General features: G+C 49.6%; 1 protein-coding gene across 3 annotated transcripts in view; it reads left to right on the top strand.

Moving 5' to 3' along the window:
- The window catches only part of CHRM4 (cholinergic receptor muscarinic 4), a 43,443-nt gene extending 16,645 nt beyond the window's left edge, over positions 1-26,798 (top strand). Inside the window, exons 2-3 of one of the 3 annotated variants that reach the window (XM_032775085.2) lie at positions 19,506-19,547; positions 23,467-26,798. In XM_032775085.2, the coding sequence (XP_032630976.1) occupies positions 19,506-19,547; positions 23,467-24,935 (1,511 nt within the window). In that variant the 3' untranslated portion in view covers positions 24,936-26,798. Of the gene's footprint in view, positions 1-19,505; positions 19,598-23,466 lie in introns of those variants that run through there. The other 2 variants (XM_032775088.1, XM_032775086.2) reach the window with 2 other exon arrangements.
- The last annotated feature ends 682 nt before the right edge of the window (positions 26,799-27,480 follow it).

The raw sequence follows: 27,480 nt of genomic DNA, 5'->3' as shown, positions 1-27,480 counted from the left end.
GATGAGGTTCACACACACCTTGCTTAGGTGTCTTACTGTTGGTGTGAACTCTTAATGGGTTTTAACTCAACCCTATAAACAAGTTTCACTCAGCCTCATAACAAACACCGCCGTCTCAGTTGCTTATATCCCGATGAGGTCTAAAACAGTGACACCCAACAACAACCCATCCCAAACAGAACAGAAAATAAACAATTTAATAAATTAAAAATAACAGGGTTAATATTTACATTGTACAGTATGCTTTCTGTCAGCATAGTTTCACATCCACAACATAAGCAAATTTTGTTATGACCCAAATCTAGGTCTTTTCTCTTCCAGGACTTCCTGTCAAATGCCAGGGAGGTATCCCTTTCAATCAGCCCGAGGAACACAAAAAGAAGTATTTTTTCACACACCGCACAGTCAACCTGTGGAACTCTTTTCCAGCAGATGTTGTGAAGGTCAAGACTATAACAGGGTTAAAAAAATAACTAGATAAGTTTATTGAGGAGAGGTCCATCAATGGCTGTTAGCCAGGATGGGCAGGGATGGTGTCCTCAGCCTATGTTTGTCAGAAACTGGGAATGGGCGACAGGGGATGGATCACTTGATAATTACCTGTTCTGTTCATTCCCTCTGGGGGCACTTGTCATTGGCCACTGTCAGAAGACAGGATACTGGGCAAGATGGACCTTTGGTCTGACCTTTGGTCTGACTAGTATGGCTGTTCTTATATTCTAATGTATTGTTTCTGAGAAATTTGCTGTCTGAGGCATAATCTACCTATTCTGTCTGACTGGGGGATTCACCTCTGAAACAACTTTTCTAGACTCAAATTCCACAGCTATACTCTTAGATTCAGGGGGCAGCCAAGCTGACATCCTGTCCCCCCTAACTGGAAGCACTGCATCTGTGTCCAGTACGAAAGGGTTTTGAAACATGGATAACCCAAGACAGATTAAGTCACAAGAGCCTTTTTCACCTATGAAAATGTAAAATCATACCCATTGAAATGGTTTCCCGTGTTTTTCTATGTTCTGCCTGTCACTAACATTCAGCCAAGGAACAGGAATCTGTTCCTGATTCAGCTAAGATTCCCCCAAGACTCTCAGTCTCAAGACAGATTTCAATTACTTGGCATCTTTCCCTTTCTGGAGAGCTACCACAGAAGGTTGCTGTTATAGTGATTTCTGCCCCCATGGACAAGACAATTAGTTCACTGCATACCAGTTGCCTACAAACCATTGTCTCACCTGGGCCATATCTTTCAAGGGAATTTTCACATATTGCATTTCTAAGACACCTTTTCTAGCACTGATTCCACAATTATTAGCTATAATGAAATCCAAGCCAATTATTAGCTTATCCATTATTTCAGACATCCAGACTTCTTGCCTGAATTTCAGAGGTCCAATCTTCAAACCCAATTTTCCCACTTTTTGGATGGGTGCCCTTAACCCAGTCACTGTCTCCATTCAGACCAATCAGATGGTTCCATTTTGGACTCCTTGTTCCCTAGCCTTTTTAGTGTGTCTGGTCTAATAACTATTATGTTTGAGCCAGTGTCCACTATCCCTATATACATCACACATCCTGTTATGCCCTCAATAGCCAAACTCCTGTTATTGTCCTTTAGCTGCCCAGATCTAAACAGAAACTGTCGGGCTGATCCTTGTACCTGTGCCAAGCTTTGCTCCTTCAACTTGGTGTTCCCCCACTTCCTGAACTGAGAGAGATGCTTTAACCGGATACTTATGACAGTCTGTCTTGGCCTGACTTAAATTTATTGCAATTTTTTTTATAGCCAGTTTTCTAACAGTACCAGCATTAAACTGTACTTCCAGGTGTTATGGCAATCAGCTTCCATTATCCTCACTAGTAGCTGCTTGCTCTTCTAGTGCGTGGCCTCAAGGAAAGATTCAAGTTCTGTGGCAAATTCCAGTCTCCTGGGGTGTCTTTGGCCTCCTTTCACTGCTTTTGAGCTGCAAATCCAAGTCCAGCTGAACATCTATAAATCGGTCCATTGCCACCAGCCTATCCTGGAAGGTTGGATGGATGTACCTTGATATGCCAGGAACATATGTCTCTACAGGTCCTCTGCCAGTTAAGGAGGGGTTTCTTCTTTCCCTCTCCTTCTAGCTCTGAGCTGTGCCCTGGGCAGCTAAGCTACAAACCAGATGTTCAGGGCTTGTACTGGGTTTGGAGAACTCAGTCCCTTTTCTGGCGGTAAGTTCTGCAGCACCATCAGAGCTGGGCCACCAAAGTTGGCTGCTAGTATGCCCCCTGTCTGTCCCTCCTCCCAGTCATTTATTTGAGCTATAAAGTTGAATTGATCCAAATAAGCTTCCCAGGGAGTTTCCCCCTCCAAGATAGTGGGGCTTTTGCATTATTTGAGCCGGGACAGCCCAGTCTCTCCCCTTTGGATCTCTCTGGGTTACAAATGGGGTAGAAAACTGTTGTAAGTGTCTAGCCTGATCTAAGTCCCCTGGCTGGCTCAATTTCTCACCCAGGTGGCTGCCTCCCATGGTGTTCTGTGACCCTTTGATTTCCTTCTGGAGCTGAATTTTCAGTGTAAGTCCTTGCTGCAGCTCATCTTTGATAGCAAATTCCAGGTTGGCTACAGCTTGCCTGGTTTCCAATATTTTATGGAAAAACATTTGGTCTATGGAACTTAGGTTGGTGGTCACCTCTCTTCTGTCTGGCCATTTTAGCCTGGGAGGGTTGCAGCTGGGCTCCCCAACCTGTCTGGACACTTTGTAGTTGCTCTAACAGAGATTTGACCTCTGCCTGCAAGGCAACCCTCAGCCCTCTCTGGGATCCTCCAGATGCAGTTTTAGTTCTTTTGTAAAACCTCCAGGCTTTGGTTTAAACTAGGGGTGGGTAAACTTTTTGGCCCAAGGGCCACATCTTGGTATGGAAATTGTATGGTGGGTCATGAATGCTCACAAAATTGGGGACTGGGGTACGGGAGGGGGTGAGGGCTCTGGGGTGGGGCCAGAAATGAGGAGTTCAGGGTGTGGGAGTGGGCTCTGGACTGGGAAAGAAGGTTCAGAAGGGGGGGGTGAGGGGTCCAACTGGGAGTGCAGGCTCTGGGGTGGGGCTGAGGAAGAGGGGTTGGGGGTGTAGGAGGGTGCTCTGGGCTGGGACCAAGGGGCTCAGAGGGCAGGAAGGGGATCAAGGCTAGGGCAGGGAGTTGGCGTGTGGGAGAGGGTCAGGGGTGCAACATCCAGGTAGTGCTTACCTCTAGCAGCTCCCAGAAGCAGCGGCATGTCACTCCCGCCCCAGCTCCTACGCAGAGGTGTGTCCAGGCAGCTCTGCATGCTGCCCCATCCACAGGTGCCGCCCTTGCAGCTCCCATTGGCCACAGTTCCCGGCCAATGGGAGCTGCGGGGATGGCACTTGGGGTGGGGACAACATGTAGAGGGGGGACATACCGCTGCGTCTGGGAGCTGCCTGGAGTGGGGCAAGCCCTGGACCCCGTTCCCTGGTGGGAGCTTGAAGGCCGGATTAAAACGTCTGAAGGGCTGGATGTGGCCCCTGGGCTGCAGTTTGCCCACCCCCTGGTTTAAATCCTTTTGTGATGTCTTTACTTCCTGTTTTGGGGCTTGTTTGAAATCCTGTTGGCACTTGGTGATTTCTGCAAGAAACCCCATTATTTGCTCCATCTTGGGTCAACAGGAAAAGCAGCTCACAAGCTCTGTCCTTGGAAAGTGGATCCTGTGGTGCTCCTATTCGAGGTGAGCAGCTAGTAAAAATACAGGGCCCTGGGGATGTTCCAGCTGGAAGTAAACATTGATAGATTGTGGGATTATCTTTGATGCCATCTTGCTTATTTACAGGAATGTACAAAGGCCTGTGTCTCTGAATGCAGAAGGAACTAAGGAATGGGTTCTTAGCTTATAGCCAGCAAGCCCCATTAGCCAACACCAGACCAAAAAGATCTCTAGCTTTTTCCAGGATCACACTACCTACAGGTTCCTGTTTGGTTTTCTTGCCTCTCCCCTTCTGATCTCCAGTATCAGAGGGGTAGCTGTGTTAGTCTGGATCTATAAAAGCAGTAAAGAGTCCTGTGGCACCGTATAGACTAACAGAGGTATTGGAACATGAGCTTTCGTGGGTGAATACCCACTTCATCAGATGCATCTTTGGACTCTTTGATGCTTTTTCTGATCTCAGTTCCTCCTTCCCTCTCCCTCTTTCATCTCCCCCACCCGTACTCAGCCAACAGCTTCTGGGTGGGTTTACACACATCTTTTGTCTTAGGCAGTGGCATATACTTAAATGTATCTTAATTGAAGGATGAGTTCACACCTATCAATCTCAATGGGGTTTTAATTCAACCGATAATAAGGCTTCATCTAACTCATAACACTGTTAGGAGCAGGATGGGAAAAGCCGTCTGCTTAGACTACAGGATCATGCCTGTTTACTTGTGCAGAGAGGTGCCTAGCACAGTTCTGAGCACTGAAATGGAATAAATTAATACTAATTCATTTGCTTTGATTAATTAATTTGATATGATTTTAGCAAACATGTTCTATTGTTGCCAGTAGGCAACTTTCATGGGCGCATTTTTAAAAACTGAAAAATAAATAAATCAAGTGGAACTGTGAGTCTCAACCCTCCCTCCTGCCACCATTCAACCAGCCTTCCTCATGGACCATCTGTGCCACCAGCCTGTCTCCCTGCCTGCAGCCTGCCCACAAACAGACCTTCCAATCACCTGAATACTTGGCATTGCCCATGTGGTTTGGAGGCGTGGACTCTTAAAGACTGATGACAAACAGTATGTGTGTGTATTGCTTCAGGTAATACTGTCAGAGACTTTCAGCTCAGCCATGGTAGTGCAGTAATTTTGTTTTCACTTATCAGAATTGGTTGTATAAATAGGAAAAAAATCATGAATAATTTACTCAATGAAAAAATCCCTACTCCATGCTATAAATTATTTGCAATGAGTAATTCCACCAACTCTTTCACTGATCTATTGTTTATAGATGGGTAAGGAGTTAAAAGGGACGCCTTCTAGTATGAAACTGCCAAGTCCGGGGCATTCCTGACGAGGCAAAAGGAATGACTGCATTTTAAATGAGCAAATACAATTAAATGCTGGTGAACTATTGATTCACCTTTTCTTTTCCCTCTCTGTCTTCCCATTTATTTGCACGTGTTAATTATCCAGAGATCACTGGCACATGAGTCTGACACCATCAAGCACTGAATCCTCCCTGCCTGTATGAAACCTGGCCAATTCACTTTGCTAGGAATAGAACCACATTCTTTATTCTTTCTATCTATCTATCATATTGCCAAGGTGCCTATTACTGGTATCTAAGAGCTACATTTTCACATTCTCTAAGGGGTGTGAATCTGTCAGCTAGAACAATCCCTCACTACATGTAAAGCAGTGCCATGACTCAGTAACTAATTAACGACTATTAGATAAAGCTATTATCACTACAAACCATCACCCAGTTCAGTCTCTCTCTCTCTGTTACACACACACACACACACACACACACACACACACACACACACCTTAAACATATATACCTATTTATCATTCTCTCCCCACCCCTTTCTTGCTCTCTTCCTCTCCCTCTCCCCCCACTTTCCTCAGAACTTAGTTATCTGCCTGTGCTAATGCTAAAACCTGCATTGCATTTGCAGTTTAACATGACAGAACTAATCCCATTAGATTTTTTACCCTCTCGGCACTTCTAGGAGAACAGAGATAAACAACAAAAGGCTGGGAACGAGGGTGAAATGACTTGCTGGAGCCTTTACAGCTTTGGGCAAATTCCTTTGTCCCTCTCTCTAACTGAAAGATGAAACCTGATTTGTTCTGACCTTTCATTAACCCCCGACCTTTAACCCTCAATGTTATAATGGCAACAAACACTTTCTTCAGCTGCACATGTTGGAGTGAGTGTCCCGGGCGCTCTGGCTTTGTCTTCATTGCTAAACAAGGGGTATTTTTACTGTGGGATGACTGATGTGGATTAGCTCTCCCACTGCAAAATCCTGGTGAAGACAAGGGCAGGTAGCTTCTACCTTGAGGCGAGATCAGCACTGTCCCCCTTACTTGCGGTTGACTTCGCCTATCTACATTACTGTGACTGTCCAATGTCCTGGTGATGAATGATGTTAAAAGTCTACATAGATAAAGAGAGAGCTAGATTCCCCCATGGCCTTCCCACATGTGCTGTGCCAGATAGCTCTGGTGAAGCCATGAAGTGCATCAGCACTGTGGGAAAAGTGCAGGTTCTTTCTCCTCATCACCAGCCAAAATATATCAATAGCAAACCCTACCTCTGCACTGCAATTAAACACCCGTGGCTGACCTGTGCCAGCTGACTCAGGCTCATGGGGCTCGGGCTATAGGGCTTTTAATTGCAGTGTAGCCGTTCAGGCTTGGGCTGGAGCCTGGACTCTAGGATGTTGCAAGGTGAGAGGGTCTCGGAGCTTGGGCTGCACAAGCCTGAACATCTACAGAGCAATTAAACAGCCCCTTAGCTCGAGCCCCAAGAGCCCGAGTCAGTTGGCACAGGCCAGCCGCTGGATTTTAATTGCAGCATAGACGCCCTACAGGGCTTAGTCTGCAGCTTTCCCAGATCCAGAGCTAGAGCTGGGGCAGACCTCTAGCATTTCCCACACTAATCAGATCAGAGCTACAGCAGAACCATGCTGACCAGACCAGAGCTACTGACTCACCCCCACAATGTAACCTCACTTTATCACAGCCAGAGAAAGGATTGTTTCATTTTTGTCAGAAACAAGAGTGCCATCTTGTGGCTGCTGGATCTAATGCCATCAGGGTGTGATTGGCCAAAGAAGGACACGCTGGAGCTAAGCTCCCACGAAAAGGGGACTCCTGCTGGAATCATGCACCTGGTCAGCAGGACATGGGATAATTGGGACTAATGTAGGACAATGAATCCTAGAACTGTGTTCCCTCTGGAGAGCCTGGGCCATGGGTCTGAGAAAAGGGATGTACAGAGACACTGGTGTGGTGGACGTCAGGGCAAGGGGCCCAACCCCAGACTTTTAGGAAAAGGCTTCCACCTGGCACTCTAGTGCAGTGTTGCTCAGCCCTGGTCTACACTACGAGTGCAGGTCGAATTTAGCAGCGCTACGTCGATTTAACCCTGCACCCGTCCACACCACGAAGCCATTTGTTTCGCCTTAAAGGGCTCTTGAAATCAATTTTTGTACTCCTCCCCCGACGAGGGGATTAGTGCTGAAATCGACATCGTCCGGTCAAATTTGGGGTAGTGTGGATGCAATTCGATGGTATTGGCCTCCAGGAGCTATCCCGGAGTGCTCCATTGTGACCGCTCTGGACAGCACTCTCAACTCAGATGCACTAGCCAGGTACACAGGACAAGCCCCAGGAACTTTTGAATTTCATTTCCTGTTTGGCCAGTGTGGCAAACTCAGCAGCACAGGTGACCATGCAGTCCCTACATCCCCAGAATGTTTCTACATTCCCCCTACCATCTCCGTCCCTTAGGTTATCTCAGATTAGAAAGTGAAAAAAATTGCACTCTCAATGACATGTTTTCTGAGCTCATGCAGTCCTCCTGCCCTGATAGGGCACAGCGTAATGTAAGGAGGCATTCAGTGGCAGAGGCCAGGAAAGAATTGCTGTGTTTGCTTAATGGCAAAAGAGTCATACCTTGCTAGTGATCCTGTGGTATAGTGGTTATCACGTTCACCTGATACATGAACTGTTCCTGGTTCAAAATTGGGTGGAAACAGGTCACTGTTCCTTTTTCTGACCTGCATCCCACCTCCTGCATTTTTAGCCTTGGAACAGACAATGCTGTGAAATTTTACTTTGAATTATATCAATTATGAGTTAAATAATACGGAAGCTCTCTTTAAGTTATAGTCCCAGGTTCCTTACCCTTTCAGCTGCTCTGATACATTAACATTTTTGTTGGGGTGGGGGCAAATTTTCATGAAGCCTTTTATAGGGACTAATGCTAATCTTAATGTGGCCCAGAGTGCAATCCTTCATTCTGGATTTGTCATTCCACAAGTTGAACTGCTCCTTACTACTGTCCAGGCTTCATGAACCATGGAAGCAAGGGGCAGGTTGGGGTACGTGCGACCGCATGGTGCTGCCAGCTGGGCGAGCAGCCTGAGGCAGATGCCTTCAGCTCATATGATATTCCAGGCAGGACTGAATCTCCATGAGACAAAACTTAAAGAATGACCTGGAGTCACTCCCATTTGGTGCTCTAAGAGGAGGATAGCCATGTCTGTCCAGGCACCCCTGATCGACCTCACCGAGGTCTGCCAGCTGAGCAGGACCCTGGCTGGCAGGAGACAGTGGACGGAGCTCCAGACTGGCAGCAGGCTGAGCTGCTCACCCCACTACTGGTCTGGGGCTCCGTCCGCCAGCCTGCTGCCTGCCTGGGGTTCTGCTCATCCAGGCAGGCAGCAGGCTGAGCGGGTCCAGTGGACGGGACCCTGGAAAAAAGGCGCAAAATGATTGTCTGCTCTTTACTTTCATTGGGGGGGTGGGGCTGATGACATGTACCCAGAACTACCCGCGACAAAGTTTTTGCCCCATCAGGCATTGGGAGTTTAACCCAGAATTCCAATGGGCGGTGGAGACTGCGGGAACTGTGGGATAGCTACCCACAGTGCACCACTCTGAAAGTCAACGCTAGCTTCAGTACTGTGGACGCACTCTGCCGACTTAATGGTCTTAAGTGGGGACACACACAATCGACTGTACAAAATCGATTTCTAAAAAAAATGACTTCTATAAAGTTGACCTAATTTCGTAGCGTAGACATACCCTCAGTGACCACCCCATGGACTGGCGCTGGTCCCTCAGAGCTCCCTGACACAATTTAAGAAGGCAGAAACTGGTCCCTAGTATTGTTCTTGGCCAGGGGTCCAGATCTCTGGTATTTGCTTCCTGCTTTGATTTGCTATAAGCTAGAAGTGGTGTGCCAAGTTCACTCTAATTTAAGGTTTCGCGTGCCAGTAATACATTTTAACGTTTGTAGAAGGTCTCTATATATGTCTATATTATATAAATAAACTATTGTTGTATGTAAAGTAAATAAAGTTTTTAAAATATTTAAGAAGCTTCATTTAAAATAAAATTAAAATGCAGATCTTATCAATTTCATGTGATCCTTGCCTGGGATCCTTGTCTGGGGTTCCAGCCACCAGCCCCGCTCAGCCCGCTGCTGGTCTAGGGTCCAGCCATTGGCCCTGCTCAGCCTGCTGCTGGTCTGGGGTTCCATTCACTCAGCCGGCAGTGGGCTGAGTGGGGCTGGCATGGGGCTGGGTGGCTCAGCCTGCTGCCAGTCTGGGGTTCCAGTTGCCAGCCCCTTGCCAGTCGGGGTCCCAGACGCTGGCCCTGCTCAGCCTCCTGCCGGTCTGGGTGAATGGAACCCCAGGCTAGCAGCGGGCTGAGTGGTGCCACCAGCCAGGACCTCAGACCAGCAGCAGACTGAGCTGCTCAGCCTGTTGCTGATTTGAGGTCCTGGCCACCAGCCCCGCTCAGCCTGCTGCGAGCTGAGTGAATGGAACTCCAGACCAGCAACGGGCTGAGCAGGGCCAGCAGCTGGACCCCAGGCTGGCAGCAGGCTGAGTGGAGCTGGTGGCTGAAATGCCAGACAAGGATCCCAGACCCTGCTCAGCCCGCTGCTGGTCTCGGTTTCTGTCTGCCAGCTCCTGCCAGCTGGAATCCTGGCCACCAGCCCCCCCCTCAGCCCATCCCAGCCTGGGGTTCTGCTCACCCAGATCGGCAGGAGGCTGAGCGGGGCTGGCAGCTGGAACCCCAGACCAGCATCCTGCTGAGTGCTGCTGGCACCTCAGACTGGCAGTGAACTGAACCATTCAGCCCACCGCCGGCCCCGCTCAGCCTGCCACTGGCTGAGTGAATGGAACCCCAGGCTGGCAGTGGACTGAGCGGCTCAGCCCACCACCACTCTGGGGTTCCAGCTGCCAGCTTCTGCCAGCTGGGGTCTCAGCTGCTGGCCTGCTCAGCCCACTGCCAGCCTGGGGTTCCCTATGGGTCCCCAGGCCGGCAGCGGGCGCTGAGTGGGGCCGGTAGCCAGGACCCAGCTGGCAATGCGGCTGCAGCCAGAACCCCAGAATGGCGGTGGGCTGAGCCACTCAGCCCACCACGACGTGTCATCAAAAATTGGCTCGCCACCTTTGGCATGCGTGCCATCAGTTGCCGACCCCCTGCTATAAGCCATATTTAGAGCCTCTCAGACTGTGTCACAAGACTTACCCATTCTTCCAGCATTTCCTAGAGGGGAGGAGTGGATGTACGGGAGGGTTTTCTGTGACTTGGAATGTTGTCAGGGTGGCTACTTATTAAGATTTATGGCCTATGGGTTTGTGCCTTTATCCCATGTGATATACTTAAAGGTTCAGATCAGTATATGTAAACTGTAATTAAATAAATACATCAGCCTCTCCTCTGTTGGGGCGGAAGGGAGTCCATAGGGCTCAGCGTCTTTTCAAGCTCTGCTCTTCCTCCAAAGGTCTTGATTTAATAAGCCCAGATCAGAAGCCGATCTCCTCTGGGAGGGGATTACACTCAGATGCCTTTGAGAAACTAATTGGTTTATCTAGTCCATTTCATTCCCATATGTACATGTTCCTCCGACAAATTTGTTAAGAGTTTGTCTTGATTTCTGGTGATGATTTTTGTTGAGCAGATGCATTATGTGGAAGTATGTTTAATCTGTATGCTTGCTGTACACCTTCAGGGAGTTAGCTTCACATCCTGCGCTGATCAGAAATGAATGTCTCTCCACTTAGCCCCAAAACAAAGCCATCACGCAGTTTAGCAGAACTGTTTGTCTCTGGTCAGAAGAAAGCAGGACTGGAATTGCAGGAGCGAGGTGAATCAGGGTTAAGCTGCATTGGGCAGAGATGAGTGTGAGGGAGCCCCGTACTGGACAGCAGGTGGTGCTGCACGTTGGAATTGAGATATGTGCAACGTTCAGGGGCCCAGGGAGGGCAGGGCTGGAATAGCAGGGGGGCTGTGAGTCAGACTGCGGAGCATTCATAGGGCTGGGTGCAGATGGGCCCAGAACTAAAGAAATGAAGGGGGCCTGCAAGGTAGGACTCTCATCTCTGGTTCTTTCTCTCTGTGGCAACATGATACCAGGGCTGAGTTTTAGCAATACTTCAAGGGAAGGCAGCTTTGTCCAGTGATTAGAACAGCGGCTGACACCTCAGATGTCTTGGGTTCTAGCAAGGTGGTAACCAGGGTGGGGTGAGCGAGGCAGCTGCCCAGGGTGGAAAGCCAGAGACGAAGGTAGAAAAATGGGATGGCTGGGAAAAAAAACAATAGGGGGTAGAGCTCTGCAGAGGGACTGAGATCTCATGTGTCCCACCAGACCCACTGCCATAATAGCGGGAGTAAGATAAAAATTCAACAAACAATGTGGGAGTGAGTGGGAATAGATATTGCAGGGTGGGACAGGAGTAGGATAAAGAAGTAGTCCCATGCAGGGCTCTTGCTTGTTCCATGCGCTAAAATACCTAGTTACAGCACTGGGTTCTAGTACTGGCTTTGCCACATGCTTGCAGTGTGACGCTGGGGGAGTCACTTCATTTCTCTGTGCCTTGTTTACTGAGCTGTAAAATGATAGGTACAGTGACACCTGTTTCCAAAACAGTTTAATTCTAACGGGTCATTTTTCAAAGGCTTCTAACTTAATCTCTTACCTTGTTAGCTGAAATTTGGCCTGTTTATTATCCGACTGGGAGTGATTTTTGTTAAAAATAGAGCATACACAGCTCAGCCATTTCTGAGAACGAAGAGTGAAAAATTTCAGTGGCTTTTTTTTTTTTAACAGTGGTAGAACCTCAGAGGCAAATATGAAACACTTTGGCAGGGATACTCATCCAGTAGTCCAGTGACAACTGGTGTCATGGGGCCAAATTACCCGGGATTAAGTTATGCCATGGGCATCTGCACTGTTGTCTGATGTGCAATAAAATGAACTCTTCATAGATTCTAAAGCTTGAAAGGACCATTAGATCATTTAGTCTGTTCTCTTGAATAACACAGGCCATAGAATTTCACCTTCCTCCACAGTTACCTTTGTACTGAGCCCAGTAATTTGTGTATGAATAAATCCACTCTTCTAGAAAGGCAGGCAGTTTTGATTTGAAGACATCAAGCAATGGAGAATCCACCACTTCCCTTGATAGTTTGTTCCAGGGGTTAGTCACCCAGAAGGAAGTGTCACCCATCCAATGGCACTCGTTTTATGTAAATAGAGCCAATGTTTTCATGGACAAGATGATCTCCTAGGATCACAATGGATTTGCTCATGTGCATTAGCAAGTGAAGTGAGAAATCAATTGTAAGAAGTAGGATAATATGGTGTTTATGGAGCCCTGACTCCTTTTACATATATGGACTGAAACAAAAGCCCATGCATTCTTGATCACATATAACGCACCGGACAGAGTGTTCAGTGCTGCCTAGGAGATAATTGCACTGGATGGAATATCTGTGTTTATTTCCTTTTTTGTGTACAGAAAGATAATTAATAATACTATGGGCTTTTAAATCATTCTTACCCACCTCCCGGGGGCTAGTGACTGCTTGCATTAGTTACTTGACAATGGGGCACCTTCTCAAAGTTCTGTGCATCTCTGACGCAAGTTACAAGAGAAAAAGTTTAAATAGCAGCTTATCTGCACCTCCCCCACCCCCGACCTTCTGACAGTCTACAGCGTTCAGCCCCTGTGGAAATAAACCTCTCTTCCTCCATGCAGATCTAATCCCCTTTAAAGCCCCTTCCAAAGTGTTTTTTAGTGTCAAGAAAAGGGCAAAACATTCTTCTGATGTGGAGAATATGGTTCTACAGGTGAATGAACACTCCCCTCCAAGCCTTTCCCCAAGCCTTGGACTGGCCCTGGCATTGGGGTGGATGTGACCTTTAAGTTTGAAGATCCCATGCTGAGGCATGTGGGGATTAATTCTTAGCGAGCAAGACAGCTGGAGGAGGAATCAGTTTGTGGTTAAGGTGCTGGACTGGCACTCTGAAGACATGTTTAGCTCAGGTTCCCTGTATGTCTTGTTGTTGGTATTGCCAAAGCACTGATGGCTCCATTCAGGGATCAGAGCCCCATTGTGCCAGGTGCTGGATAAACACAGAACACCCTGCCCCAGAGAGCTTACAATCTAAACTCTCCGGGTAAGGCACCATTTCTCTGTGCCTCAATTTCCCATCTGTAAAATGGGGATAACAGCCCTTCCCCGTCAGGTCTGTGAGGTGCTCATGTACTGTGGTGGTGGGGGCCACAGAAAGACCTAGATGGATCTTATCTGCAAGAAGTCCCAGTAGCATAAGGTCAGCAGGATAGAAAACAACTCATAAATCACAGCTGAAAAGCCAAGAGAGGCATGAGGACAGAAATTGAGTTTGTTCCAGCTTGTTGGTGAGAGTGAGTCTGGGAGAGCATCCGCTGAGTGCACCGGATGAGTGACAGGGAGTGCAGGGAGCAAATCCAATTGGCGTGGAAGTTTATGGCTCCCACTGGTTGTCATCCCCATGAACCCTTTCAAAATCTCTTTTGGTCTGAGCCAAGGCTGCGTCTTCCCTCTGACTCCTGTGTTAGTGAGCAGAGAGGAGGCAGCAGACAGAGGAGAGACATAAAGAGAGAGAGATGGAGACAGAGAATGAGACCAGAGGAAAGAAGGAAATGAAAGTGAGCGTGGGGCCCCATCTCTCCCCTCCACAGTCCATTTCCCATTACCCACCCCTGATCCTCAGCTCCCTCCCTCTCACCAGCTCTCCTTCCAGCAGCACCTGCCACATGAATGTCTCTGAGACTTTGAAACAGAAAGAAATTGTCTGCGTTTAAAGTGAATATCAGCTGGGAAATCTGACAGGGCAGTCCAGGGCGGACTTGGCCCCTGGGTGCCCTGTGCCTCCCGCCAGCACATCCTGAGCCTCAGAGCTTTTCAAGCACCACAGCTGGTGATTCAGCTGATGTGTCCTAGGGTGGCTGCAGGGTGAGGTGCAGAAATGAGCACACGAACAGGGCAGGCAGAACAGCTGCCTTCCCCCCCGATATGCTGTGCGCAAACCTCAGTCTGCAGGCCAGTCTGGACAGTAACATTGGAGATGCCCAGTAAGTGGCACTCACAGGTCTGGGGAGTGGAGAGTAATAGGGAAGTACCTGTTTGGAGGGATTGTGGCTCTGGTGAGTAGCACTGAAACTGACTCTCCCGTCCTTTGCTCTCGTACTTCTTCCTGTTTGGGGGAGGGGGCAGTCACAGGGAGAGAAGGAAAGAGAATGGCCCAAATTCTCTTCTGTTTCAGTGGAGTTGTTGCGGATCTTCACCAGTGTGTTAAATGAAGTCACTCTGGATCATCGAGGTGTCACTGAAAGCAGAACAAGACAGGACTTGTGCATCACCAGCAGGTCCGATGGTGTGTTCTGCCAAGATGCAAGTCAGCCCGTAGAAGATGCTCACACATATTTGTATGGCCCTTGCTAAAGATGGGCTTTTGCTTTGCACTTTACCCAGTGAATTTGATCCCTCCTCCCATCCCTTGAGGAAAGAAGCCAGACTCCTGTCGCCCAGGCCAGTGTGTTAACCACTAGGCAGCTGAGGCCATTCAGGGATGTCAACATTAACTAGCCAACTCTGCCTGACTTGTAGTTCCTTCGGGCTGAAGCCCAAGCTGCTCAAATGATCCAGGGCAGGAGGGACTGATGTGGGAGCTGGCCTGAGGATGGAACTCCAGAGATGTTGAATGGATAAACGCTTGGAGTGGGCCCATGCATGGTAAGCACCTGGGGCCCAGGCTGAGACGGGAGCTCAATTTGGGGCTTTGTAACTTTGCTTGGCCTGTGTGATACCCCAGGAGCTGTGTGTCTCTGCCTGACTCTGACTGCACCCAGGAGACTTGTCTGCAGGGCTGTAATGGAGCCTAACAAGGAGCCTTGTGTGTCTCTCTGTTACACTAGGGGCCAAGTTTCTTAACTCCCCATGGGCCCAGCCTGCAAAACTGCAAGTCAAGTGTCTTCAGAGGGGCCCAGGGCACTTAATCACTCTAGTGATGAACAGATGGCATTAAACACCCCCTGGAGGATAGGATCCCGCTGGAGAAGAGCTAGTATTCATTCATTTATTCATACATAGCATAGCTCCCAAGGCCACAGACACAGCCCATCTCAGGAACCATCCCATGTTCTTTCCATCCATAGGGGTCAGCAATTGATCCCTTCTGTGTTGGGGCCTGATTTGCTCTTTACTCCCAGGCCCTGGGAACTGGCTGTGCCTTACAGGGTGCTCTGCAGGTGTTGAGATGCAGGCTTGCCCTGGTCTCCTGTAGTATTTTTTCCAAAGGACAGAGAGATGACCCCTGAGGTAACCAGGCCCCAGCTTATTCAAGGCATTGCAGATGAAGGTTAGGACCCTGACCTGGATCTGGAACTTGGCTGGCAGCCAGCTCAGCGTGAGCGCTCATGTGACGTCAGTCAGTCTTGCTTAGGTGCTGGTCACCGTGAACTAGCTCCTGGTGTCAAACCCAGGCAGGGGGACTTGCTAAAGCCAGTGCACGGATCATTGTCAAAGGGGCTGACCGGAGAAGAATGATTGATCATAGTCATTTGGCAACCCAGCGGTAACTGTTTACCTGTGTCTCTAGGAGCAGTGAGGAGTCAAGCGGAATCCTGAGCCTATGCCCCACTCTCACCATTAGCAGGCAGTGGGTAAAGTGACTGTTACAACAGGGCTTCAAAATGCATCCTTGCTGACCTGGGCTGAGCTGTAGCAGCTGCTCTGTTCACAGGCTCCCAAAGCACTGTGGCTGCACTGCTAGTTTGCATCTGTCGAGATGGCATGCAGGCCTGTGACATGTCTCGGTCCTCCCTTAGTGGCCTCAAAGTCATGCTGAGTAAGAGGTGCTAGGATCAAATCCCCTGGGGCAGCCTCTGTTGGGGAGAGGAGAAACCCATCGCTGGTCTCTAGGCTTCGTATTCAGTGGATGAATGGAGCCACCTCCGAGGACTCCATCTATATCTAGTGAAGGGCAGGACGGGAGCAGCCTCTCGGTGATCTATGGTGCCGAAGGCTCCGGGGTACGTGGCAGGATTAGCTGTTGAGTATGGGAGCTGCTTCCATGCTGCAGCTGGCTCAGAGACCCAGTGGGAAGGCCCCAGTAGCGTGAGGGTGTCCAGGGGTCACTTGCTTTCCTGCTACCACTTTCACAATGAACTTTCATAAAACCAAGAGGTGAGATTCTTCAGAGAGCATCATCCAGCCACAGGGAAGGCCTGCTCCGGTGTCCCCTCCCCTGTCCCAGGGCTGCGCTAGGTGGCCATCTGGTAGTGGAGGTTTTACCCTCCCTATTCCTTTTGGCTCTAGCTGCTCTCTGCATTCCTGTGCCCCAAAGCGCCTTCAAGCATTGGCCCAGTGGCTTTGTGACTCCTGGTCTCAGAGGTTTGGGTACCCAAACACTCCTCCACTGCGGACAGCAGCTGAATCTGATTTTCTGCTTTGCATTGGGAAGGCTCCTGTAAAACATTGTTTTATTTGTCTGCAATTCAGGTCAGGTCTCATGGGGCCTTCTCCCTTGGCTACCTTGCTTCGCTCTCCTGCCTTGCTGTCTCTAGTGTCTGACTGGATCCTGTAATGGCTAATGACACAGAAGCTCTTCTATCTCAGTGCCTAGTTAGTCCCCCAGACATAGGGCCCCATTCTCCCCCTGCAGATTCCCAGCAGCACCCAGTGGGCTCCAGTGAATCAGGCCTCTACCAGGAAATGGGTTTAATGGCCTCTGGGGCAGGTTAGGTGGGCTTCAGCCGGAGTGGGTCGAGCTTTTATCAGTTACACAGGGAGAAGCCTCCAGAGGTTCTGGTGCTTTAATGAACTCTCCAGAATGTGTGGCTCTGTAGAACTCAGCTAGAAATACCATGAGAGGAGATGGCCTCATTGCCACAGTGTCTGGCCCGGACTGCATTCTAGAAGTACTGATACATTGTCTGTGGCCAAGGGCAGGCAGGGTGTGAGACTCGCTGGGTGCAGCAGACCAAGCTGGGGTGTGAATCAGACAGGAACGGTTTCTTTTGCCAGGGTTTGCAGCTCTCACAGTCACTCCTTTCCCTCAGGTCTCTGGATGCACTGTGTGATAAAGTACCTGTAGATTCTGTCCCTGCCAGGCCACTTTGCATGGAGTCTCCTGAGTTTCACTTACAGTTGTGTGCAGGATATGGAGTCACGGTGCTGGCTGCTTTCTCAGGCAGACCTCAAAGAGTCACGCTTGCCCCTGGTTTATTCATGCAGTAATTATGGGGATCTTGATGGCTCAGTGAAGGAGATGGAAATAGCCCCAGGTTGTCAGTAGCTTGGTCTCCTTCCTGCTGGTACCAAGCTGGCATAATGAGACCTGATGTCTCAGTGACTCCCCTGGGAAGGTGGCAAGGGCTGCTAAGGGAGTTAAAGGTGCCAAGGATTTCTTGATCCCATTAAGATTCTGCAATAGCTGCCTGCAGACAAACTAAATAATTGTAGCTACAGGCTGACAATGTGACCCAGAAAGCAGAGCCATGTCTAGTGAGTGAGCTGCATTGGCTTAGGGTGTGCACGTGTTTGTTTGCTGGGATAGAGGTAACCCCTGTGCAGGCAAGGCTATCCAGGGGTGGGGGGGGGCTAGATAATCCCTCTGTCTCTTGATGGAGAGAATGGAGGGGCTTGACAGTAAGCTGTGGGGTGAGGGGCCAACAGTCCCAGCCTAGGGTGAATCTTGGTTGGGTTAATCAAACTGCAGCAGATCCACTCCTTAGTGAGATATTGATCAGGTGCAGATATGAGTTAGTCACTCAGGATATGCTGCACTGCAATTGAAAAACAGCAGCTGGCCCGTGCCCACTAACACGGGCATGTGGGGCTCGGGCAAAGGGGCTATTTAATACTAGTGTAGATGCTCAGGCTTGGGCTGGAGGTGGGGTTCTAGAACCCTGCACAGTGGGAGTGTCCCAGTGCTCAGGCTGCAGCTGGCACGGGCCAGCAGAGGGTGTCTGACTGCAGTGTAGATGTATCCCAAGTGACTGGCTCATTTGCTCATGAGACACTGAAAATCAGACATCAAGCAAGATGCTGTGGCAGGGCCAGGGGATTAAATGCAGCTCTGCCCAGGTGCAGCCCCTATCCCTGGGTTTCTCCTGGGGGACAGGGAGTGCAGTGTGGGAGTGAAAGGCTCCTGGTATTATGTTGGGTATCCTGTGTCTGTGCAGTGAGAGGATGGGGAGACCTGCATTCGGCCCCCTCTGTGGCTGGGACTCTGCACAGTTTCTGCATGTTACAAGAGCATGATGAGGATTGTTGGGGGGGCATCTTGTTAGACTTCACTTGTGGGTGTCAGAAGGCGTAGAAGGGGCAGTAGGCATGAGGGGCAGGAGTGTTATGGGGGAGACCAATGTTGAGGAGCAGCTGCTGGGGTGGACTTTGATGAGAGAGGATCAGGCAGCACATGGGGTGATGTGCTATGTGGAGAGGGATGTGGCAGATGATCAAGGAGCACTTGTACTTCTAGCAGGAGACAGGTAGACCCTCTCCAGCTCACAAAGGTTTTGACCCTTGGGGGCACAGGTGTGGCTCATGCTCAGACCCACTGGCAGTCTGGTCTGTCACTCCAGTGCTGGCATGCTGCCTGGCTAGTCAGCCCCTGGTGAATACCCTGCCTTGGGGATGTGTACACAGCAGCTGGGAGGGGCTTGCCAGTGCAGACAGGCAGACACATTAGCTCTGCTAAAGCTACTGTGCTAAAAATAGCCCGGTGGCCCAATGGCACAGCTGGTAGCCCAGGCTAGGCACCTGAGTACAGTCCTGCCCAAGCCCTTGGGTATGTACTTGGGTGGCTAGCCCAAGCCACCACCTGGGCTGCTGAGCCACAGGGCTATTTTTAGTGCACTAGCTTGAGGAGACGAGTGTCTATCTACCTGTTCTGGGAAGGACCTTCCCAGCTGCAGTGTAGACCTGTCACTTGCTGTGATGCTCAGCTGGGCCTGGCGATTCAATGGGAGTACCAGCACTCCAGCCCCACTCTGCTGCTCTCGCCCTGCCCTGTCTCTGAGTGTGGAAAGGATGCAGCTCAGCAAGTCTGACACTTACATTAGGCCCAGGGCTTTACTTAACATATTTTTTATGATAGACTTTAAAGAATCTCTCATCCAAGCCCTGCAGCCTCCCTCTACTGAGCCCTCTGGCAAGAAACTGCACATGGACTGTAGCTCCAGGAATCCCTGCCCAGCAGGCCTCATCCCTTTGCCTGGCCTCTTACAGACTCAGCCTGCTGAACATCGGCTGCCTCTCTGACCACCCTACTGCCTGGGTGTGCCTAGGAGGGGCAGGAGCTCAGCCATTTGTTGGACAGTGGATATCGCTGAATACACGCTGATGTTCAGAGCTCATCTCAGATGCCGAATCTCCTACAGGGGCTTCTCAGTGCTGCAGGTCACTCTCTCATTACCTGATCAAGGGTCTGCTCTTGTCTCTCTTCCAGGTCTTGCTTTCCAGAAGGAGCCATTTGCTGCTGGAGACCCACGTGAGTTCTCCCACACCCCAGCACAAGCTTTCCCAGGATGCCAGGCCCTGGTATAGCCCATTATTTTGTTTCGGTCTGCAGTGGGGTCACACAGGCCTAATGAGCCTCTTTCTCTTCCCTGTACCCTCTCCCCACACTGTTCCACATGAGACAGGGACACAACCGAGGCAGTGACATATACACGACAGTCCAGTGCTCACCATTGCCCTGGCCGAGGAGCTGGCTTAAGGCCACTAGAATTGTTACAGTGAACAGGGGTGTACAACCCCCTGGACTGCACCACTCCTGAGGGCTGAAGAACATCAGTGGCCAGCGGGGAGATGGAGAGGAAGGTTGCTCAGCTGCTGCCCAGGCTGGACCTGTCCTTTAGATAAACACTGTCTGTGTTCACTTCCATGGCTGTTGGGTTGGCCCCTTTCACAAGCACCCAATTCCCTTTTCAAATCTTGGGCAGAACAGTAGCAGGGTTGTTCAGAGAGAAGGCCAAACTTCCTTCCTGCATTCACCATCAGTTTCCATCGCTCTCCTGAGATCTGGTAAAACACCGGCTGAAAATGGTGTTTCAGCAGGACAGGAAGCACAAGGAGACCTGAATGTGCTGCTTTGCCTTGCCACAAAAGAGGAGCTGCTGCAGCATCCCACCCCACCAAGCCATTCTCACTCTGCTTCATTTTCCCACGGAATCCATGCAGCCCCATCAGGGTCTTGCAGGGAGCAGGGGCCCTTTCAGGGTGAGTCACCCAGCACAGTACAAGAAGCAGACAGAAGAGGGCAGGATTTCCATAGCAAATGCCTTGAGTATGGGCTGGGAGCTCTGTTAGCTGGACCCTTCCTTTGGCTTCACTCTTTAGAGCTTCCCTTTGGAGTTTTTTGTGTCTCCATAATCACATGCAATGATTAAAAACAAAGCCAAGAGATGCTTCCAAGGCTGTTCTGCTTTGGAACACAAACTGCTGCCATGACCAGCTCCTGGGGAGAGGGCTGCAGGGGCAAATGGGAATGGTACAGCACAATGAGATTTTCAAGCATTAGCTAAAAACAACATTGGCCTGGGAAAGTGCTGAGGTTTAAAGAGACATGACTGCTCAGGTTGTGCAATTGCTCACTCAGCCCAGACTCTCCCTCCACTCTCTCACAGTGGCTGCTTTTCAGCTACAGCTTCAGTTATGGAGAGGCAACGAGAGTCTTTTCTCCAGGTTGTGAGCAAGGGAAAGAGGCCTGAATTCACTCCATTCCCCTGGGTGCAGCATGCAAGAAGGGCACTGGGCCTGTACTGCTACTAGTTACACTGGTACCATCCCAGTAAAGCCAATGGAGTGTAAGGGGTATAAATGAGCAAAATTTGGCCTCCTCTTGACTTAAGCCTACATCATTTCCCCGGCTCATTAATATAGATGTAATAAGAAGAAAGGCCTATGAAAACCAAGATGCCTCAGTCCTGACCTACAGCATTCCTGCTCCTCTCCCATTATTCTTCCCCCTGCTATTCCAGCCTGTCATAAGTAGATAGGTAAGGGTTAATTTTCTTTTGCCTGTAAAGGGTGAACAAAGGGGGAACCAAGCACCTGACCAGAGGACCAATCAGAGAACTGGATTTTTTTTTAAAGTCTGGGAGGGAAAGGAATCGCGGTCTTCTTTGTTTTCCTCGGCTTTGAGTAAACCAAGCTTTTCGTCATCCTCCAACATCTTCTTTCTAATATTTTACTATTCAAGTGTGAAGTAACAAAGGAAAACAAGCAATAATTCTGTTAGGGGGCTTTGGTTTGTAATTCCAATGTGTGGTGATTTTGCTGGACTGGTTTAATGGGCTATCTTTAAATCAGACTTTTATTTCCTATTTTTCTAACTAGCCACCTCCCTGTATTGAATTTCTGTAATGCAGTGTTTAGTATATGTAAGTTCTTTCTTTATTTATATAAAGTTCTTGTGGAGTTTCTTTCTAGTGAGGCAAAGAGGAAGAATTTCTGTGCCCGGAGTCTGTCTACCTCTGTGTGGAACAGGCTTAGGGGGAGGGCTGAGCCCAGGCTCTGTGGCTTTACTTTCCTATTGTCCCAGGGCGGGAACAGCTTTTTTCCTTTTTTTGTTTTTTCGGGAAGTTCGGAATCGAGGTAGATTAGTTCTATTTCCTGTCGGTGGAGCGGCTGTCTCTTTGGAGAAGAGGAGGCAGTTTCTCGGTATTGCGTGTGGAAGAGTTGCATCAATCCGGGTCCCCTCAGTTGGCTCAGAGGCGAACGCACTGGCAGAGGGGGAAGAGGGAGATAATTCCCTTTACCGGTAAGACTTATATTCTGAGTCTATGGGGGTCTTTCCAGGGGAAGTTGGGAGGCCAGAGAGGGGGTACCCCCAAGGACTATGGGGAACCGGGCTGATAGGAGCCAGAATGCTGTTTCGGTTGGCAGGGCGACGATCAGACGCTAAGCTGGTACGTTGAGCTTGGGCGTTCATTGTAAGCACCCAGATTGTGGACGTAAGGTCCAGATTTGCGACAGACGTTTACCACAGGAGTCCCCGCCTGATCCGTCTCAAATCTGGACCGTAGCGTCCACAAATTGGTGTGCTTACCAATGACTCCCAGCTCACTACAGCTTGGCTCTGAATCTCGCTGCCACCAGACAGGATTCTGAGCTCTATCAGCCGGCGTTCCCCAATATTCCTTGGGGGAATCCCTCCTGGCCTCCCCAACTTTCCCCTGGGAAAGACCCCAGACTCAGAGTTGCGTCATTACCGGTAAGGATTATCCTCCTCCCTTTCCCTCTCTCTCAGTCGTTCCGCTCGGAGCAACCTGCGGACTTGATGCCAATCTCTTCACATCGCAAAATTACCGAGAAACCTGCCTACCTCATTCTCCAAGAGACAGCCCTTCGCCCAGGGAAAATAGACAACTAATCCCATTACCTCTATTCCCTGTAATTTCTCCCCGTAGCTTGTTTCCCCGCCCTGGGACGAATAGCGAAAGTAACTCACAGAGCCTGGTCCCCTCCCCACTAGCCTGCACACAGAGGATAGACAAGAGCTCCGGGCACAGAAAAAGTTTCTCTTTCCCCTTTGACCTCCTACGGAAAAAAAGAAGAAAAGGAGAAAAGAGAGAAAACTCCCACAAAAAATTATGGATTAAAAACAGAACGAACTTACATATACTAAACACTGCATTAACGAAATTCTCAGGATGTGGGCTTATAGGGCAAAGTAGGAATAAACAGTTCCTGATTTAAAAGATGCCCAATTAAACCAGTCCAGCAAAACAACACACAGTAATTTACAACCAAAGCACATACCCGCTTATTGCTTTGTTTCCTTGGTACTCACAACTTGATAGTAATATTAGAAAGAAGAATGTCGGCGGTGCGCACGCAAAAGCTTGTTTCTCAAAGCCAGAGGAAAACAAAAAGACCCTGAGTTCCTTTCCCTCCCAGACTTTAAAAAAAAATCCAGTTCTCTGATTGGTCCTCTGGTCAGGTGCTTGGTTCCCCCTTTGTTCACCCTTTACAGGCAAAAGAAAATTAACCCTTACCTATCTACTTATGACACAGCCCTGGGCTGTTCACACACAGCTCTGTTCATACATCTCAGTCCTAACCCAGAGCCTCCTGTTATTCCAGCCCTGGGCTCCTCTCATACAGCTCTGCTGACGAATCTCCATTGTTTTAAAAAGTCTAATAGTCGGGGCCAAAAAGGGTATCACCGTGGAGCTAGAGGATATGGGAAGAGGTCTGGGGGTGATAGGAGAGAGAAAATTAAGGAGAAGGGGATAAAATTGTCCCATCCTTTTTTGCAAAACCAGAGACAACATACATAAAAAAATATGGTTAAACTCATAGGAAACTTGGTTAAAGGAGCCCACAACTGCAGAAGCAGGAGGGCAGAAGGGAGAAGGTTGCCTATGTGTAATATTCTTCCTTTCTCTCCCTCCCCACTGCAGAATCCATGCATAACCTCTCTGCTCAGCCCTGGCAGATGAAGATGGCCAACCTTACCTATGACAACTTCACCAATGGCAACCGATCTGAAGAGGACATGCAGCATCCTTCCAACCACTACAAAACAGTGGAGCTGGTCTTCATTGCCACAGTAACCGGCTCACTCAGCCTGGTCACTGTGGTAGGGAACATCCTGGTCATGCTGTCCATCAAAGTGAACCGCCAGCTCCAGACTGTGAACAACTACTTCCTTTTCAGCCTGGCCTGTGCTGACCTGATCATCGGGGTCTTTTCCATGAACCTCTATACGGTCTATATCATCAAAGGCTATTGGCCGCTGGGGGCCGTGGTGTGTGACCTCTGGCTGGCACTGGACTATGTGGTGAGCAACGCCTCTGTCATGAACTTACTCATAATCAGTTTTGACCGGTACTTCTGTGTCACCAAGCCCCTGACCTACCCGGCTCGAAGGACCACCAAAATGGCAGGGCTGATGATTGCAGCAGCTTGGCTGTTGTCCTTTGTTCTCTGGGCGCCTGCCATCTTGTTCTGGCAGTTCATTGTTGGGGAGAGGACAGTCCCGGAGCGGGAGTGCTACATCCAGTTCCTATCTAATCCAGCTGTGACCTTTGGCACAGCCATCGCTGCTTTCTACCTCCCAGTGGTCATCATGACTGTGCTTTACATTCACATCTCGCTGGCCAGCAGGAGCAGAGTGAGGAGGCACAAGCCCGAGGGCAAGAAAGAGAAGAAAACTAAGCCACTCAGCTTCTTTAAGAGCCCACTGATCAAACAGAACAACAACTCTCCCAAGAGGGCACTCGAGGTGAAGGAGGAGGTGAGGAATGGTAAAGTGGAGGACCAACCCTTAGCACAGACAGAGGCTGCAGGTCAGCAAGAGGAGAAGGAGACCTCCAATGAATCCAGCACAGTCAGCATCACCCAGACCACAAAAGAGAAGCAGGTGGCAGAAATCTTACCAGCTGGGCCAGGGCAGAGTCCTGCCCACCCGCGGGTTAACCCGACCTCCAAGTGGTCCAAGATTAAGATTGTCACCAAGCAAACCGGTACTGAATGCGTCACAGCCATTGAGATTGTCCCAGCTAAGACAGCGTCCAACACTCTCTCAAACAATCGCCCAGCCAATGTCGCCAGGAAGTTTGCTAGCATTGCCAGAAGTCAGGTGCGGAAGAAGCGTCAGATGGCAGCCAGAGAGAAAAAAGTCACCAGAACCATATTCGCCATCCTGCTTGCCTTCATTCTCACATGGACTCCTTACAATGTCATGGTCCTTATTAACACCTTCTGTGAGACCTGCGTACCCGAGACAGTGTGGTCTATTGGGTACTGGCTCTGCTACGTCAACAGCACCATCAACCCAGCCTGCTATGCCCTCTGTAATGCCACTTTCAAGAAGACCTTTAAGCACCTTCTCATGTGCCAGTACAGGAACATTGGCACAGCTAGATAAGCTGGCACTGAGGTTCTGCTTGGCAGGATTACAAAGACTCATTCCTTTGCCTATCCTTTTCGGGGGTTCTCTGCTCCCCACCCACAAGAGATGCAGACTGTTCAGAGAGTCCACATGATGCCCTGCTCCCAGTGCTGAAGAAAATCCAAAGCAGCTGTAAGATGCAGCTCTTTCACTTGTTCTCAGCCTGAGGAATTATCTAAGGAGCCCTCAGACATACATAAATCAAAGAGCAGCTCCTTTTCCTACACAATCCCTGACTCTGCACTGGAAGAAAACAAGGAAGAGGGAACACTAGAGGAGTATCCCCACCAACAGATTCCATGGTTACCTTGAACCCCATGTTGCACCCCCCTCTGGAGATGTTGGCTGAATTGGCAGCTATCTTTGTTCTCTAGGTAAAACCATGGAGTTTCTAAATGGGGTCCTGCTGATTACACCTGTGTGTGGGGTGAAGTGTCATTGTGCAATGAGACACGATGTAACTGAAATACCTTCTTTCACTCCTTGAGCATCCTGATGGCTTTGCAGTGTGCATGGAGAGAAGGTTCCTGGTGTCAGGAGGGGTTCAACGGGGTCTTAAACCACATACTGCCCAAGAGAAAAAGAAACATAGATCAGCCACCTTGTCATACGTCCGGTGTCAGCTGATTCCTTTTGGACCAACTTGGACTGTATGGAGAAGGCCTGTTAGATGACCCAGACCATCTCCCTGGGGCCAGGACAGGATTGTTCCCGATCATGCATTCTCTAGCGGCTTTGAACATCCCATGGCTGGGTAGGGTTCTCACCCTTTCCCCTGGGGTGGTGCTCCACAGCCTGAGCCATCTACCGGTCTGAAAGTCTTTCCTGGGATTCATCCTGGGGGTTCCCTTTCTGAACTCCATCCCATCCCTGCAGGAGCCACATTGAGAGAGACTTGTTTCTAGGTGATAAGCATAAAATCAAATGCCACCCTGAAAAACAAAAGAGTTTAATACTACAAAGAAAAAAATGTCAGTGTGAGAGATTTATCTCCACAGCCCTGAGGGAATGTGACCTCTGAGAACTGTGCCTGGCAGCGTTAAAAATAATTGTCCTTGGAGGCTGCGCTGCTCGGAGGACAGCAGAGCAGAACAGCCTGCAGAGGGGAGATGCTGCTGCTAAGGATCAGAAGGGAGTGGGGAAGAGGCTGTGGAGTTGCTTGGTGTGGCTAAGACTCCCTTAAGGTCATATGGGTCACCGTGTGTGTTCCCCTAGTGGATGGAGAAGGGACACTTCACCTATGGGGTTCTGGACCCTGGGGGAAGGGACAGGAAGGCGTGACAAAGTGGACCTCCCCAACGGCTACTGTCCCAGGTGTAGTAAAGCACCCAGGGGTGTGAGAAGGAGCGGGCCACGGAGCTTTGTAAATGGATGTAATCCTCTCATCAGTGTTGTCATGGAGTCCCCAGCATGTGGGGTTCAATGTAAATGTACAGCCCAAATCCTAGCGTATTTGTGCACAGGCCAAACCAATTAATGCTGTTGTTCAGCTTCTCCCAAAGTCAAATGCTGTCCTCCCTCTTGGGCAGAGTCAGACAGCTGTGTGGGGCACAGGCACTGTCCTACATGGGGGGGTGGGCAGGGGAGGGATTACACAGGTGTGTAATGTCCATCAGTGGCTGGGTGGGACTACCATGTGTCAATACATGGAGGGTCGCCATTCCCCCACCCCAGCGATACTGTTCAACTTAGACAAAGGCTGATGTTTTGCCCTGCGAGCGCATCAGCCTCACTGCCACTGCCTTTAGGATAATTTGCATAGTGTTACCCAAAATGCCTTGCTTTTTTTTTTTTTTAATCCTTACAACTCCAGTGGAACCCACTTAAATGAATAAAGGAATCGAACCTGAAACCAAACGCCTTTCAGTGAGTAATTTGTTCTCAGGGAGCTGGCTTCAGAGTTCAGCCTCCTCACGCACCTTGGGTGTGAGCTATTGATGAGGCTCTGTCCCCAGACCCACTGGCCTCTCCAGCAAAGCCTTCAACATGCTGTTAGTGGTGCACACAAAGGGTCGACAGAGGAAACACTAAGCCTGAGGTGGTTCTGCTCCCTACACAAGGGGCTCTTTGGCCACCCAGCAGGGAAAGGTGGTTGCCAAACTTCTATACTCTAGAGCAGGGTCTTTCCCCTTTGTTTCAGCCCCTACTGCCTGGAACAGAGCCTGATCTCCTTCCCTCAGTGCCTCCTACTGGCCAGGACATCTCTGGCCTCGCCCCATGTGTCTGCTACAGCAGTGCCCCATGTTATTACGTCTTTCCTCTTTGTTTCATGCTCACCTTTTGCAGGGGCTGGGAGGGGCTGCGTGTGAAGCTGGCCCAAGCCTGCAGCTGTGGTCTCACTGTTCATCACCATGCGGAGTGGGGTGGCAGAGGGAGGAGTTTCTGGGCTACCAAATCTGTGCTGCAGCTGCAGCAATTTAGGCTGGTACATGCCCACTTCATAGTACATTTTATTTTATTGGTGACAGACACAGAACTGCATTTGGACTGAGGCAGGCTTTGCAATTGGCTTATGGGCCAG

Source organism: Chelonoidis abingdonii, chromosome 4 (genome assembly GCF_003597395.2).
Source record: "Chelonoidis abingdonii isolate Lonesome George chromosome 4, CheloAbing_2.0, whole genome shotgun sequence".
NCBI classification, from domain to species: Eukaryota; Metazoa; Chordata; order Testudines; family Testudinidae; genus Chelonoidis; species Chelonoidis abingdonii.
The sequence above is the reverse complement of the archived record's forward strand: the minus strand, read 5'-3'. Positions and strand labels throughout refer to the sequence as shown.